At 47.0% G+C, this 13,317-nt stretch overlaps 3 protein-coding genes across 4 annotated transcripts in view; 2 read left to right on the top strand and 1 right to left on the bottom strand.

Moving 5' to 3' along the window:
• Positions 1-169: 169 nt before the first annotated feature.
• LOC111160169 (DnaJ heat shock protein family (Hsp40) member C14) lies at positions 170-7,539 on the top strand. Of its 2 annotated transcripts, XM_022523058.1 has the most exons (7): positions 170-887; positions 1,336-2,801; positions 5,148-5,254; positions 5,463-5,582; positions 5,985-6,145; positions 6,227-6,329; positions 6,561-6,893. In XM_022523058.1, exons 2-7 carry the CDS (start codon positions 1,392-1,394, stop codon positions 6,769-6,771), a joined length of 2,112 nt encoding a protein of 703 aa, XP_022378766.1. In that variant the 5' UTR covers positions 170-887; positions 1,336-1,391; the 3' UTR covers positions 6,772-6,893. The 2 variants fall into 2 exon arrangements, with proteins under 2 accessions (XP_022378766.1, XP_022378765.1); XM_022523057.1 differs by lacking the exon at positions 170-887 and having other exon boundaries at positions 6,561-7,539.
• Positions 7,540-7,763: 224 nt separating this feature from the next.
• LOC111160170 (ORMDL sphingolipid biosynthesis regulator 2) lies at positions 7,764-10,289 on the bottom strand. The gene is made up of 4 exons (XM_022523059.1): positions 10,156-10,289; positions 9,151-9,325; positions 8,824-8,975; positions 7,764-8,249 (listed from the first exon to the last, which is right to left on the bottom strand). The coding sequence occupies exons 1-4, from the start codon at positions 10,287-10,289 to the stop codon at positions 8,114-8,116; spliced, it is 597 nt and encodes a 198-aa protein (XP_022378767.1). The 3' UTR covers positions 7,764-8,113.
• Positions 10,290-10,421: 132 nt separating this feature from the next.
• LOC111160208 (SAP domain containing ribonucleoprotein) overlaps positions 10,422-13,317 on the top strand; it is a 44,523-nt gene continuing 41,627 nt past the window's right edge. Inside the window, exon 1 of the mRNA XM_022523115.1 lies at positions 10,422-10,606. Within this exon, the coding sequence (XP_022378823.1) occupies positions 10,571-10,606 (36 nt within the window). The 5' untranslated portion in view covers positions 10,422-10,570. The remainder of the gene's footprint in view (positions 10,607-13,317) is intronic.

Here is a 13,317-nt window from a genome sequence, read left to right on the forward strand (position 1 = left end):
GGGGCGCGTGTAGACGTTGACCGAGAGCTGCTCGGTATGCAAATGAAACGCAAAACAGCATGTAGATGAATGCAGTGTTTTTTGGCACTCCGCTCGGGTCCTGAGCCCAGCGGAGGTACGCTCCTAGTCGTCCGGAACCGCTCCGTTGATAGTGCCTTGGAGCAGCGTCCCGAGGGGCGGATCCGGGCCGTGGGAGCTGCAGTTATACCGGGCGGTTCGCCAGCTGGGTCAGGCGCAGTGGAGGCCGAGGACTGCTGGGAAAGAAGGGGTAGTGCAGGGAGGCCAGGGTGGGGGCTGGCCCGGGGCGTCCTCCCCTCTGTTCCACCTCCGCATGATACAAAAGGGTCTCTGTCCTCGCTACAGGCAGCAGGGAAAGGATCGGGGTGGTGGCTCTTCTACGCTCTCTGGTTTTATCTGCAAGGGAAACACTGTGGCTCGGTGGCTGTCCTCAATCTCCCAGTCTCGGCCAAGCCCGATAATACAGCCAGAGGAACCCTGAAAAAAAAAAAAATCTGTCCCGCCTCCACAGGCACTGCTACAGCGCCCACCAGTGGTGCAGCCTGCGGAGCTATCACTCCAGCACTCGGAGGGTGGCAGCAGAGAGCCCTTTAAGGGGCGGGGCCAGTTCTTCCTCAGGACCTCCTCCTCTGATTTGAGTCAGCGCTTGCTCGACTGGCTCGCGCCTCCGCCAACCGCTTTTTCGTTTCCTTCCCGTCTCTTCCCTGGTGACCCCGGAAGTGGAAGTGGGCGTAGGTCGGCGGCCACGGCGGGGACGGAAGGCGGAAGCAGAGCGTGAGCGGGAGGCGGAGCCGGGGGAGCTGCTCTCGTAGCTCCCCCTGGCCCTAGGCCCAGCTGCTCGAGGGGGAGGAGTTACCGCCGCTCTTCGGGTACGTTACCTTCGCTCCCTCTACCCAGCCCAAGGGTTTCTTGGATGTCTTTCTCATGGGCAACCCCAAGCTCCGCCCCCAGGTTTTCTTTGAGAGCCGCACGATCCCCATCCTTTTCTGGCAGCCTGCGGCCCCCCCTTTCCAGTCGTCTTTCCCATTTTACCCAAGAGTGACCCCCGGACCACACCCTTTGAGTTACCGCCCTCTTTCCCTCATTCTGGATTATGACTTTCTGGGGAAAGAAGAAAAACTAAGGGGTTTTGGAGGGGGGAAGGGAGCACGGTTGTGGTTAATGTAGTATTGGCTTATTGGTAGGGATAACGAACGCCCCAGAAGAATTTGAGAAAACAAGGGAGGTGGGTGCATTAATTATATCCTCAAATTAAGGTTATTTAATCCCTCTCTCGGTTCAATTCTGATAATCCCCACCTTGATACCTTTGTTGCAGGCATCAGAACTTATCATGATGGCTGTGACCTAAAATCCTCAGGAAGCCCTGGGGTCATGGCCCAGAAGCACCCCGGAGAAAGAGGGTTGTGTGGAGCCCACCACAGTGGTGGTGCCTCCTTCAGGACTTTAGGATCCTCTGTGGACCCTGAAATACTTTCATTCTCAGGACTCAGGGACTCAGCGGGGCCTGCTCCTAATGGTACCCGCTGCCTCACAGAGCACTCTAGTCCTAAGTACACACAGCCCCCAAACCCAGCCCACTGGTCGGATCCAAGCCATGGCCCCCCAAGGGGTCCAGGACCCCCTAGGGATGGAGAGGACCCTGATCAGAGTGAGGCATCTTCAGAAGAAGAATCAGGAATGGACCAGGAACTCTCAAGAGAGAATGAGGCTGGGTACCAGGAGGATGGCAACCCTTCTTTTCTTTCCATTCCATCTGCTTGCAACTGCCAGGGAATCCCTGGAATCCCTGAAGGGCCTTACTCTGAGGGAGGAGATAGCTCTTCTAGCAACTTTTGTCACCATTGTACCTCTCCAGTTTTGGGGGAAGATGAAGAGTTGGAAGAGGAATATGATGATGAGGAACCTCTTAAGTTCCCCAGTGATTTTTCACGTGCGCCCAGTGGGAAGAAACCACCCCGGAGACAGCGGCACCGCATCCCGGCCAAGGAGGATGCTCGGGAGGGTGGACGCAGAGATCCCAGGTCCCCTGGCCGGCATAGGCTGGGCCGGAAAAGAAGTCAGGCAGATAAGCGCAAAGGCCTGGGATTATGGGGAGCAGAGGAACTGTGTCAGCTTGGGCAGGCAGGCTTCTGGTGGCTGATTGAACTGCTGGTATTGGTGGGAGAGTACGTGGAAACTTGTGGCCATCTCATCTATGCATGCAGGCAGCTGAAAGGCAGCGATCTGGACCATTTTCGAGTCTGGTTGGGAGTCTGGGCAGGGCGGCTGGGAGGCTGGGCCCAGGTAATGTTCCAGTTTCTGAGCCAAGGATGTTGCTATGGGGCAGGGCTGTTCACCCGTTTTCTTAGGCTACTAGGTGCTTTGCTGCTTCTGGCTCTGGCCCTCTCGTTGGGCTGTCTACAGTTGGGCTGGCGGTTTCTGGCGGGACTGGGTGACCGGTTAGGCTGGAGGGGTAAAGCCACTTGGCTCTTTTCTTGGCTGGATTTTCCCACCTTGCAGCGTTGCCTGATTCTGCTGAGAGATAGCAGGCCATGGCAGCAGTTGGTAAAAATGTTTCCGTGGGGTTGGCTGGAGTTGCCTTGGGTCAAGCCAAGGACTAATAGGCAGGGGAATGCACCTGTAACTGGTGGTCGCTACTGCCAGCCTGAAGAAGAAGTGGCTCGACTCTTGACCATGGCTGGGGTTCCTGAGGATGAGCTAAACCCTTTCGATGTGTTGGGGGTTGAAGCCACAGCATCAGATGTTGAACTGAAGAAGGCATATAGGCAGCTGGCAGTGATGGTGAGTATCTTTCCCCTGTTTCCTCTTCCTCTTTGTTGTCTTATTTTCTATTCCAGTTTTAGGAAGAGTAGGATAAAGAGAAGGCAGAGTAAAAAGTCAACTTGAAGCTGGAGCAACATTAATTTTTAGGAAACAGTCATAAAGACTTTTTCCCCTCTGCTGTGGCATCTGACTTTTCCTTCATTTTAAGCTTTTTGTCTTGAGATTCTTTTTTTTTTTTTTAAGATTTATTTATTTGAGAGAGAGAGAGAGCACTAGAGAGTCTGCAGGGCAGGGGGAGGGGCACGGGTGGCATTGGGGAGAGGGAGAAGCAGACTCCCTGCTGAGCAGGGAGCCGGGTGCAGGGGCTTGGTCCCAGAACCCCAGGATGTTAGACCACTCACCTTGGAATATCCAGGTGAAGTCCCTCTAACCACCCTCTAGGGTGGAAAAGAGGCCTCATTAGAAAGCCTGTCAGTTCTGTACCCTGAACTAATGAGGGTTTTTTGAACAGGGGGATATCCAGCTATCTGTCCCAGATAGGCAAGTGTGGACTTAGTGTGGGAAGGTTCAGGGGGTGCATGTGATTGTTCCAGGACTAGGTGAAAGAAAACAAAGTATTTCAAGACCAGCAGTCTAGAATGGAAAAGGAAAGAGAATGGAACATAAACCATGGAGAGGCATGTGCATCTGTATGTCATACATATGGCTGTTTTTAAAGATTTCATTTTTAAGTAATCTCTACACCTGATACAGGGCTCAGACCCACAACCCTGAGATCAAGAGTCCCATTGTCCTACTGACTGAGCCAGCCAGGCGCCTCATGATATGGTTGCTTTTATTGATGGGGGGGCAGGAGGGGGTGGTACAGGTGGAGTTGTGATGCCCCATATGCCTGAGGGAAATGTTTAATACAAGCATGCAAATTGCTATTAGTAGATATTAATTTGCTATTTTTAGATAGGATTTTTATTGCTTTTTCTGTAAGTAAAACTGTATTATAAGTAATGTGTGTAAATCCCATTGGAGGCTGATTTGAGTGTATGGAACTGGACTGGTAAAATTATCATGGTGTGCAAATTACGCCAGTGACTGCATGGCAACAAAAAGGAATGGGTTAACCAAGGTGTCCATTAACCATTCAAGACACAGTAAGGTACCAGGCCTGTAACTTAGCAGAGGACTAAGTTTGGTGGGAAATGCATGCCCCTTAGTGGATAGACTGGGATATTCTTAAGAGTGGGGAATGGCAGTTTACACTCAGATTGTTACTAGCAGTAGAGCTCTTTTCTCACTTTCATGTCTTTTAGCAGACATCCTCTCTTGGGGAATAACATTCTTAGAAGAAAATTTCATTTTCAACTTACTTTCTTGGAGTAGAGGTATAGTTAAGTTCCCTGATCCTCAATATACCTGCCCTGCACCTCAAAGTACTCCCTTGTTCTGAGCCAGTGTCTGTGGGCTTCTTTTACAAAACCTTTCACTGTCCTTATGAAGCCTCAGAGTGACCATGACTGAAAGCTGTTCTATAAGCTTGGGTATGTGGAGTATTAACGGCATTCTCTTTATTTGGCATCATCAGGAGATTAGCTTTATTCTGTTCTTTTGGAAAAGGAGGATGGGAACAATCAGGAAGCCGTAGGAGTTGAGGATACTATTTGTCTTAGAGGAGAGGCTGAAAAGTGGATAAAAAGCCTGTGAGGATCACAATATGCTAATTCATTTCTGGGACAGAAGGGCAAACCATTATGGGAAGTACATACTAGAATTTTCTAGTTAGAATGAGTTTGAAGATGTAGTATCTTTGGAACTCTTACTTTATGGTTGACAATAGAGTTAAAATGTGAGGGCTTAGTATGCATTTACCAGTAGGGTGACCAACCATCCCTGCTTCCCGGGATTGAGGGTTTCCTGAGACATGAACTTTTAGTGCTAAAACTGGGACAGTCCCAGACACACTGATAGGATGGATCACCCTAGTGCCAAATTCTGTGTATATATGTTGTGAGTATTCTCCCAGTAATCCATGATAAATAGCTAATAGTGACAGAGCTAGAACTTGATCCTATATATGTGTCTGCAGAGCCAGAGCAATTAGTCATTAAGTTATATTGATTCTCTAAAAGGGTGATGAAAGAGAGCCATTTGATACAAGGGTTATTATTATTATTTATTTTTTTTAAGTAGGTTCCATGCCCAGTGTGTAGCCCAAGGTGGAGCCCAACCAGGCTTGAACTCAGAACCCTGAGATCAAGAATCAGATGCTTAACCCACTGAACTATCCAGGCATCCTGATAATGAGGTTATTTTGACCTAAGATGGGGAGAGGGTTGGAATGGATTTGGGATGAAATCTTTGTCTTGGTAGGTTCATCCTGACAAAAATCATCATCCCCGGGCAGAGGAGGCCTTCAAGGTTTTGCGGGCAGCTTGGGACATTGTCAGCAACCCTGAAAGGCGGAAGGAATATGAAATGTAAGTTGGAAATGGGAAATTGTCAGGTGGGATGAATGAGTAATCTTCAAAGTAGAGGTCCCTGGACTTGTGGGTGAAGCTCTCTGAGGTGGAGAGAACAGGGTTGCTTATCTTTCTAGCTGGCCAGGGGCCTCAAGAGGGTTAAAGGTTCATCTCCCTTTGTCCCTTGATCAATACCTTCTGATTTACAAAGGCTTTCTTCTCTTAGGAAACGAATGGCAGAGACTGAGCTGAGCCGGTCAGTGAATGAGTTTCTGTCCAAGCTGCAGGATGACCTCAAAGAGGCAATGAATACTATGATGTGCAGCCGATGCCAGGGAAAGCATAGGTATGAAATAGGGCAGGGATGGGACAGTCACAGATTAGCCATTGGGTAGCCAAAGACTTCCGTTTGAGTGTTACTGCTAGTTGGGGGATACAGCTGATGAGTAAAAAGACCCTGAGGTTTCTACTTTTGCCATAGTGTCAAGAGATTGGGAATTTGAATTTGTACTAAGAAAAAAAAGTTAATATTTTTAGTTTTAAGAGAGAATGTTGAGGGTACGGGTGTTTGTAGACATATGTAACAACTGAGTGGAGATAATTTTAGATATATTAGCTATTTGTCAATAATGATGACACTAAACACTTGATCTTAGCCAAAAGGCCAAGAAATGATTATAACGATGATAGTATAACAGTGTTGTAGGCTTGACAGATGAAAAGGAACTTTCCTTTTGTTGGGTTGTAGGAGGTTTGAAATGGACCGGGAACCTAAGAGTGCCAGATACTGTGCTGAGTGTAATAGACTGCATCCTGCTGAGGAAGGAGACTTTTGGGCAGAGTCAAGTATGTTGGGCCTCAAGATCACCTATTTTGCACTGATGGATGGAAAAGTGTATGACATCACAGGTATACTTCTGTTCTCTAGAAATAGGGCTCATGTATGCTCAAAACTGTGATGTTTTGGCTAATTATTTCTCATGCTTGTAGAGTGGGCTGGATGCCAGCGTGTGGGAATCTCCCCAGATACTCACAGAGTCCCCTATCACATCTCCTTTGGTTCTCGGATTCCAGGCACCAGTGGGCGGCAGAGGTAGGTGTTACTTCTTTCAACAATCTACCTACTGTTGTAGTTCTGAATATGATTTCAGATTACATGCTGCTTAGGACACCTAGAGGTCTTACCCTTAAGTTTGGCAGCTGACTCAGTATATCTTTTTTCTTCCCCCCAGTGTATCTTTAACTTAGGTGTAAACAGGTAACAGAGGTAACCATATAACTCTTAATAGCTCTTGCCTCATAATGTCTTATATTTTCCTTTCAGAGCAACCCCAGATGGCCCTCCTGCTGATCTTCAGGATTTCTTGAGCCGGATATTTCAAGTACCCCCAGGCCAGATGTCCAATGGGAACTTCTTTGCAGCTCCTCAGCCTGGCCCTGGGGCCACTGTAGCCTCTAAGCCCAACAGCACAGTACCCAAGGGAGAAGCCAAACCGAAGCGGCGGAAGAAAGTGAGGAGGCCCTTCCAACGTTGACACCCCTTCTCTTCTTTCCTCAGATCAATGTCAGGGAGTCAAAAGGGCTGTGTATAGCACAGGATGGAGTTTTGACTTGTTTATTTTTACATATTTAAAAAAGGGAAAATTTTAAGCTCAAATTGTTCACTCAGTACTTGTAGGAAGCCCCAGAACCACTCTCCCTCCTCCACCAGCACCTAGGAACTGAATCTTGTCTTCTGACAATACCAAAGAAATAGGGGGTGGCTAAAGCAAAGATCCTAGAGCCTGGACCTGGGCTGGACAATATCTCCCATGGTAGTGTGGGAACTGGTATTTCCCTGGGGTCTGTATGCCTTTGTCTCTTGCTTCTAGAGCAGATGACACTTTCCCCCCTTTTTTTAAACTACGAGTCTATCTTATAATTTCTTGACCCATTTCAGGAGGGAGCCCCCTCCTTTACCCCAACATTCTGGTTAAAAGAGAACAAGAAAGCATGTAGCCCTAATTATAGGAGATTATACATAGAGTTCAGAGAGTGGGAACTTTGAATTTTTCCTCTGACATTCACCTTGTGGGTAATCACCCAACTTCATGCTTGTTGCTGCAGGGATGGCCAAACTAATAATTTTTAAAAAGCAGACTCATGCCCTCTGCCCTTGGGTGAGGGAGAAGGATAAAGGGGCTCCCAGAAGCCCCCTTATGATCCAAGGGTTTGTATTTTTTTAAGTTTGTTCATATTTGTATGTACATATCTATTTAAAGCCAGGGGATTATCTTTCTATAAATATATAAACTGGCAACCTGTATCTTTCCTCTCTTCTTTGCCCTTTTTCTCATTTGAGAATCCTTTCCCTAAGTGTTAGCTGAGTGAAGGGCACCTCCTACTGGATCAAGGGAGAGGGGATTAAAACAATACCTTAGAGAAGTTTTATATAATAAGTTGCTATTCCTTGTTTCTTCCCCAGCCTTATGAGGACATCTCCCTACCCTTCCTGCTGACCAAACTATAGCCATATCTGAAACAAACAAACAAACAAACAAACAAACTTTATTATAGGGAAAATACACATCAAAACAGAGCTGGCAAGTGGTGCAGGTAGAAGATCTGGAAAAACTTAATCACCAAACAAACTGCTCAAACATGGCTTCCCGCTGTGAGGGAGACTGATTTGGCCCTTATCTTTGCCACCTTTCCTGATTCAAAGAAAATTTGTTTTTAGCAGGGCTGAGCCCAGGGAGCCCCATTTTCCAGTCTGTTTTCTTCCTGGGAGTTTGGGAAAGGTTATGTAGTTCTCAGGGTTTCAAGATACAGCAGACAATACAGAGAAGGAAAGGATGTTGCAGCCCTTTGGTCCAGTGTTATTCCCAGCCCCATCCCTCAGTATTTGTTGATGCCAAAGAGTCGAACCCCATGGAATTGGGGTAACTTAGGCAGCAGTACGCTGAGCAATGAGGCTGTGTTGATGAGGAAGTGAGCAGCATCATACTTGGTGTAGAAGCTGGCCAGGAGGTAGCTGGGGAGAGAAGAAATGGGTTAAGTGAAGTTGGCCTTCCCTAGTTGTTATTTATGGCTTTGCAGTGACTTTTCTATTTTTAAATGACCAATTTTATTGCATGTAGTCCTAGAATATCTGAAAATATTCCAGTTAAATTAATAGTATTTACTTTGGGATTGGGGAGATAATCAGCACTTTTAGCTGGAGATTTATAAGTTAGAGAGTTTTTTCATTGTTAATGATGTGGAAATGACAGCTGAAGTCTATGTGGCTGTTAGAGTGCTTTTGCTTCAATTCCCCACAGTTTTCACAGATTTATATCTGTTTTGCTTTATTTATTCATTTCCTTTGAAGTGTAAAACCATTTGGTTTTGCTTGGGTGTTTTCTCAGTCCTTTCTCCATTCCCCTACCACCAACGTGCAGCAAGGAATGCTTGATTACTATCTTCTACTTTTTATTGCTCTCCCTAGATTCAGACCATACCATAATATCTTCAAAGGGTCTAAGTGAGAAGTCTGCTTTTTTAAAGCTTCCCTATGGAGGTTTCTCCTTGATGCTTGGAGCATTCCCTGTATCTCCCCCTAGACTCACAGTATGATAGGAGAGATGCTGAGGAATTTGCGGGAAGAGGTAAATTGGAGGCCGTAGTCCATCTGTTCCCAGTGTGTCAGTAGCCGAGCCTTTCCTTGGTCAGGGGTCTCAAAAGGTGTCCCTTTCACCGTATGTAAGAAGACATACATAGCCTGGGAGGAGGGAAAGGCGGGGCGGGGGGTGCAGTGTGAGGAGGCAGAAAGTAGTCCGTCAGCCCAAGAATTATGCTGAGGTCGCGAAACGACATAAATTCCCAAATAATAAGTGATTTTGGGTTTTGGTTCGGAAAGGCCTGGGTTGGGTATAAGGGTATGGTTTAGTGCTCACCAAGTTATGGATGACGTTGGTCAGGGTCCAGACAACAGGAATGCTGAAGAAGGGGATGCTGAGTAGAACCACATGCAGCAGTCCTACCAAGATGATGTAGGCCAGCCAGATGCCCCGGCTATTCATCACTCGAGTGTTGGGGTTTACTTCGCTGTGTGCCACCCCCACATTCATCCTACCGCCGTGGGGAGATCAGGCAGGAGTCCAACTCAATTTCCTCTTAACCCCTCTTTGAATTAGTTCCCCCAAGTTGTCTCCTGGATAGCCCAAATCCCCTTAACTCTATTGGGAATAAAAAAAACTTCCCCATTGTGCACAAAGGAAAAACTGAAGACTTAGGAAAGAAAACTTAAAAGGCAAGACGGGTGCTCTCTACTTTTAGAGACATTAATGGTAATCTTTACTCTGATCCTGACACTTCAACTGTAACCTAAAGGGTCTAGGCTTGGGGCAGGGACTTCTGACAGCAGGGGTTAACAACCACCAATAAGGGGTAAGGGGACAAAACTACTTCTAATCCCCACCTCTTCCTATGTGGCTTGCCCGTCCAGTCTCCCATCCCCTTGGCATGTAAGCAGACCGCATCCCAATCCCTTTCTCAAGCGAAGGGCGCTGCCAAGTATTTACCCAATGGCTTTTGGATTGAGCTAGGAAGGAACCTGAGCTCAGCATCTCGAGTCACGGAGCCTTATTCCCGAATCAAGGGGCGGCTCTGATTGTCTGAACTTGGCTCTTTAAAATCGTGCTTGTTGATGTCAACTTGGGAAGCAAATCTTGCTCGCCCGGTCTTTACCTGAAATTCCTTAAACCCTAGTGTTGAACCCGCCCCATGCCCCTCCCAGCTTCCCTCTCAAGTTTGTCGTTCTGTTATTCTCAGGGGTCTCTTCAGAGCTCCTCTCGGTATTTAGGTTGCCGACGCTCCAACCTCCCTCCGACCCCGCCCTCCATCTTTCGCCCGGCACCACTTTTCCTCTGCCCCATTTCTAGTCTCCCGGCAGCCCCTACCTGCAGGCTTCAGAAGCCCGTCGGACTCGAAGAGCGGCGTTCGCTTCCACACCTGTGGTGTCCAGGAAGCACACGCCTTCGCCCATCTGCGCTCTCCCTATTCGTGGAACAGAATCGGCGCTGCCGCCACCCATTGGTTGGCAGTTTGCAATGGTGATGCGCAATTGGTCGCCATTTCCGCCGTTCAGGACGTTCAGAACCCGCCCCTCTCCCTGTCCCACCTTTTGAGAGAGGTGGGGAAAGCTGCTAGGAGGAGTGAGAACGGCGTCCGCTATTGACTAATGGGAAGAATTGATAGTGTGAGGTGGGAGTAAGAGTGACAGCGATTGGTTGGCCGTGGTTATCAGCGCCTAGGCGGGAGCTCCTGGAAGCGGAGGCAGTGGGTGGGGGCCTAGTGGACTGGAGGGGTAACAAGATGGCGGCGGAGACGGTGGAGCTCCATAAACTCAAGGTACCGTGAGGCGGGGAAAGGCTAAGTTAGACCTTTCTGGGGACTGAATTCTGCCGGGTGGCTTGCTATTTTTACTGCATGTTCATCTTGCAGGCTTTTCCACTTCGTATTTTGGCTCCCGCCGTAGTTCTTTTCTTTTGTGCCTCCTTTCTTCCCCACTACGCCTTCCCTAATTTCCCATTTCTCCGTGCGGTTTTACAGTATTCTTTGTTATTTCGGCCCTTTCTTCATCGTTGTATCATCCGTCACTTCCCCACCGGATATGCAAGTGCTTTCAACCTGTTATACTCCTTTCACGTTTCTCGTCAGAACTGCATTACGTCAGTGGTCCCCTCCTCTTTGCCCCATGCTGGAGCCAGGACCCCCTTTTTCTTTCCTGGGTCGATGCTTTTCAGTCTATTGTCCAAAACTGGGGTTCCCGTTAGCAAACGATGGCAGCGTTGTGTATTTCTATCTACCCACATTTCAAACAGGATCCAGAGAATGCTTCCACTCCTTTTTTTTTAGGTGGGGTTACGCCCTCGGAGCTAACTTTGAAACCTGAGGAGCGGCCTCAGAAGCTAGGCCTCTTCTGAGAAGCCAGGGATTTCGGAGACCTTAAGGGTTAGTAAAGGCATAGATACCTCAGATTTAAAAGTTTTTCGAATTCTCACGCGGTTTTCAGCCCGCCGGCCTTACCCCCTACCCTTATACCTTATCATTAGAAAGACAGCTCACTCGTAACTGTAATATTTTGGAAGAGCAGTTCCGAGGTTAGGTTTATCTTTTCCCATTTCATATCGCAGATGGACCCTGCATCTCTTGGTGTCACCACTGGGTGACACTCTCAGTCACAGGGCGGTTTTAAGTTGTATCTTTTGGGAATCTTGGTAGCTTCCTCACATTGAGATTATTAATCTCCTAGAAGAAATGAGTAGTTTATTTTAGGTGAATTAAGAGAAGATCTTGATTAGTTGTCCATGTGTGGTTTCACAAGTAGTTTTTCCCATCAGATGTTTTGGTCGTATCATCCTGGGAACCTGGACAAACCACGCTGATTTAGCCAAAGCCAAAAACTGATCGTTTAAAGTTTGATGAGCTTTATAAAAAAAAGGAGTAAAGAGAATGCGGGTAGGGAGTACCCATGCTGGTTGATACCAGTTAGTCTTTCTGTGAAATCTGATTTCTCACCCATGGATTCTAAACTGTTCTAGTGGGTTTTCGTGTATCCTGGAGTTACTGTTAAGTTGGTAGCACTGAAATCTGTGGATTATATCAGTGGTCTCTTAAGGCAACAAGTAAAAATTGAGTAACTACCTCTGTTATATGTCTCCTTACTTAAATAAATTATGTTCTGCCATACTGTTACGTCTGTTATAAAACATACAAAAAAAACTAAAAATATATTTTTTTAAAGATTTTATTTGTTTATTTGACAGAGAGAGATCACAAGCAGACAGAGAGGCAGGCAGAGAGAGAGAGAGAGGGAAGCAGGCTCCCTGCTGAGCAGAGAGCCCGATGCGGGACTCGATCCCAGGACCCTGAGATCATGACCTGAGCTGAAGGCAGCGGCTTAACCCACTGAGCCACCCAGGCCCCCCCCCCTTTTTTTAAAGATTTTATTTGTTTAAAAAACTAAAAATATTTTTAAAGATTTTATTTTTTTTATTCTACAGAGACAGTGAGAGGGAACACAAGCTGGGGGAGTGGGAGAGGGAGAAGCAGGCTTCCCCCTGAGCAGGGAGCCTGATGCGGCGCTCCATCCCAAGACTCTGGGATCATGACCTGAGCGGAAATCAGGAGTCAGACACTTAGCCGACTGAGCCACCCAGGCACCCTGAAAAGAAAAGTTTTGAGTGAGATGAAAAGGAAATACGAATAGAAGATTTAGTATTTTCTTTTTATTAATTCCACTTTTGAAGTCCCTGGAGTAAGTCACTAGTCTTGTGACTTGCCTTTGTGGATTTTGTGTTGGTTTGTGGAGTGATTCTTTCCATAAAATCTGTTTGTCAGGTCTGTATTAATTTGATTTTGATAGGATAATGTCCTCCGATGTGTTTTCAGGTATTATAGTCTGAAAGAATATGAGACCCTCCTGACAGCCTGAAAAGGATCCACTTTTTTTTTTAAGGTTTTATTTATTTTTAGAGGGGTGAGGGAGAGAGCATAAGCAGGGGGAAGGGCAGAGGGAGAGGGAGATGGAGAGAGTAAGCAGACTCTTGGGGAGCTGGATACCGGGCTCAGTCTCCTGACCCTGAGATCATGACCTGAGCTGAAATCAAGAATCGGACACTTATCCAGCTGAGCCACCCAGGTGCCCCTGAAAAGGATTCACTCTTTTAATCACGTTTGCTTGTCTTTGCTTTTTCTCTAGAGCACTTCTTAAACTTTTGGAGGTCACAGATATCTTTGAAACTCTGATGAAAGGTATGAACCCTCTTCCCAGAAAAAGGCATGTACATATACTTTGCATGCAATTTGAGGGGCTTCATAAAACTACGTTGTAGCCCTGAGGAGTCCGTGGACCTCTGGTTAAGAACCTATGCCTTTAATTCTGACTTCCAGGATAGTTAATGCTTGGTTCCACTGTTAATCTTGATGGAGTGATCCTGACTTTTGCATTGACCAGACTTTTATCTCTTTTTTAAAAACCACAGTTTTATAAAGAGAATTTGTGGCTTTAGTATAGAGTCTCAGATGGAAGGAACAAGCTGTGAAATAGGAGGGAAAAA

The sequence above is a fragment of the Enhydra lutris genome, unplaced genomic scaffold (genome assembly GCF_002288905.1).
Source record: "Enhydra lutris kenyoni isolate GAN:26980312 unplaced genomic scaffold, ASM228890v2 scaffoldscaffold74, whole genome shotgun sequence".
Lineage (NCBI taxonomy): Eukaryota > Metazoa > Chordata > Mammalia > Carnivora > Mustelidae > Enhydra > Enhydra lutris.

What these genes read in the sequence shown, in the direction of transcription:
- LOC111160169 (XM_022523058.1), top strand. Translation starts at nt 1,392, where the DNA reads ATGGCCCAGAAGCACCCCGGAGAAAGAGGGTTGTGTGGAGCCCACCAC. An exon ending in ATAGGCAGCTGGCAGTGATG is followed by an intron (nt 2,802 to 5,147) that starts GTGAGTATCTTT and finishes TTGTCTTGGTAG; the next exon opens with GTTCATCCTGACAAAAATCA. An exon ending in AGGCGGAAGGAATATGAAAT is followed by an intron (nt 5,255 to 5,462) that starts GTAAGTTGGAAA and finishes TTCTTCTCTTAG; the next exon opens with GAAACGAATGGCAGAGACTG.
- LOC111160170 (XM_022523059.1), bottom strand. Translation starts at nt 10,289, where the DNA reads ATGGGTGGCGGCAGCGCCGATTCTGTTCCACGAATAGGGAGAGCGCAG. An exon ending in CCAACGTCATCCATAACTTG is followed by an intron (nt 8,976 to 9,150) that starts GTGAGCACTAAA and finishes CCCTCCTCCCAG; the next exon opens with GCTATGTATGTCTTCTTACA. An exon ending in AGCATCTCTCCTATCATACT is followed by an intron (nt 8,250 to 8,823) that starts GTGAGTCTAGGG and finishes TTCTCTCCCCAG; the next exon opens with CTACCTCCTGGCCAGCTTCT.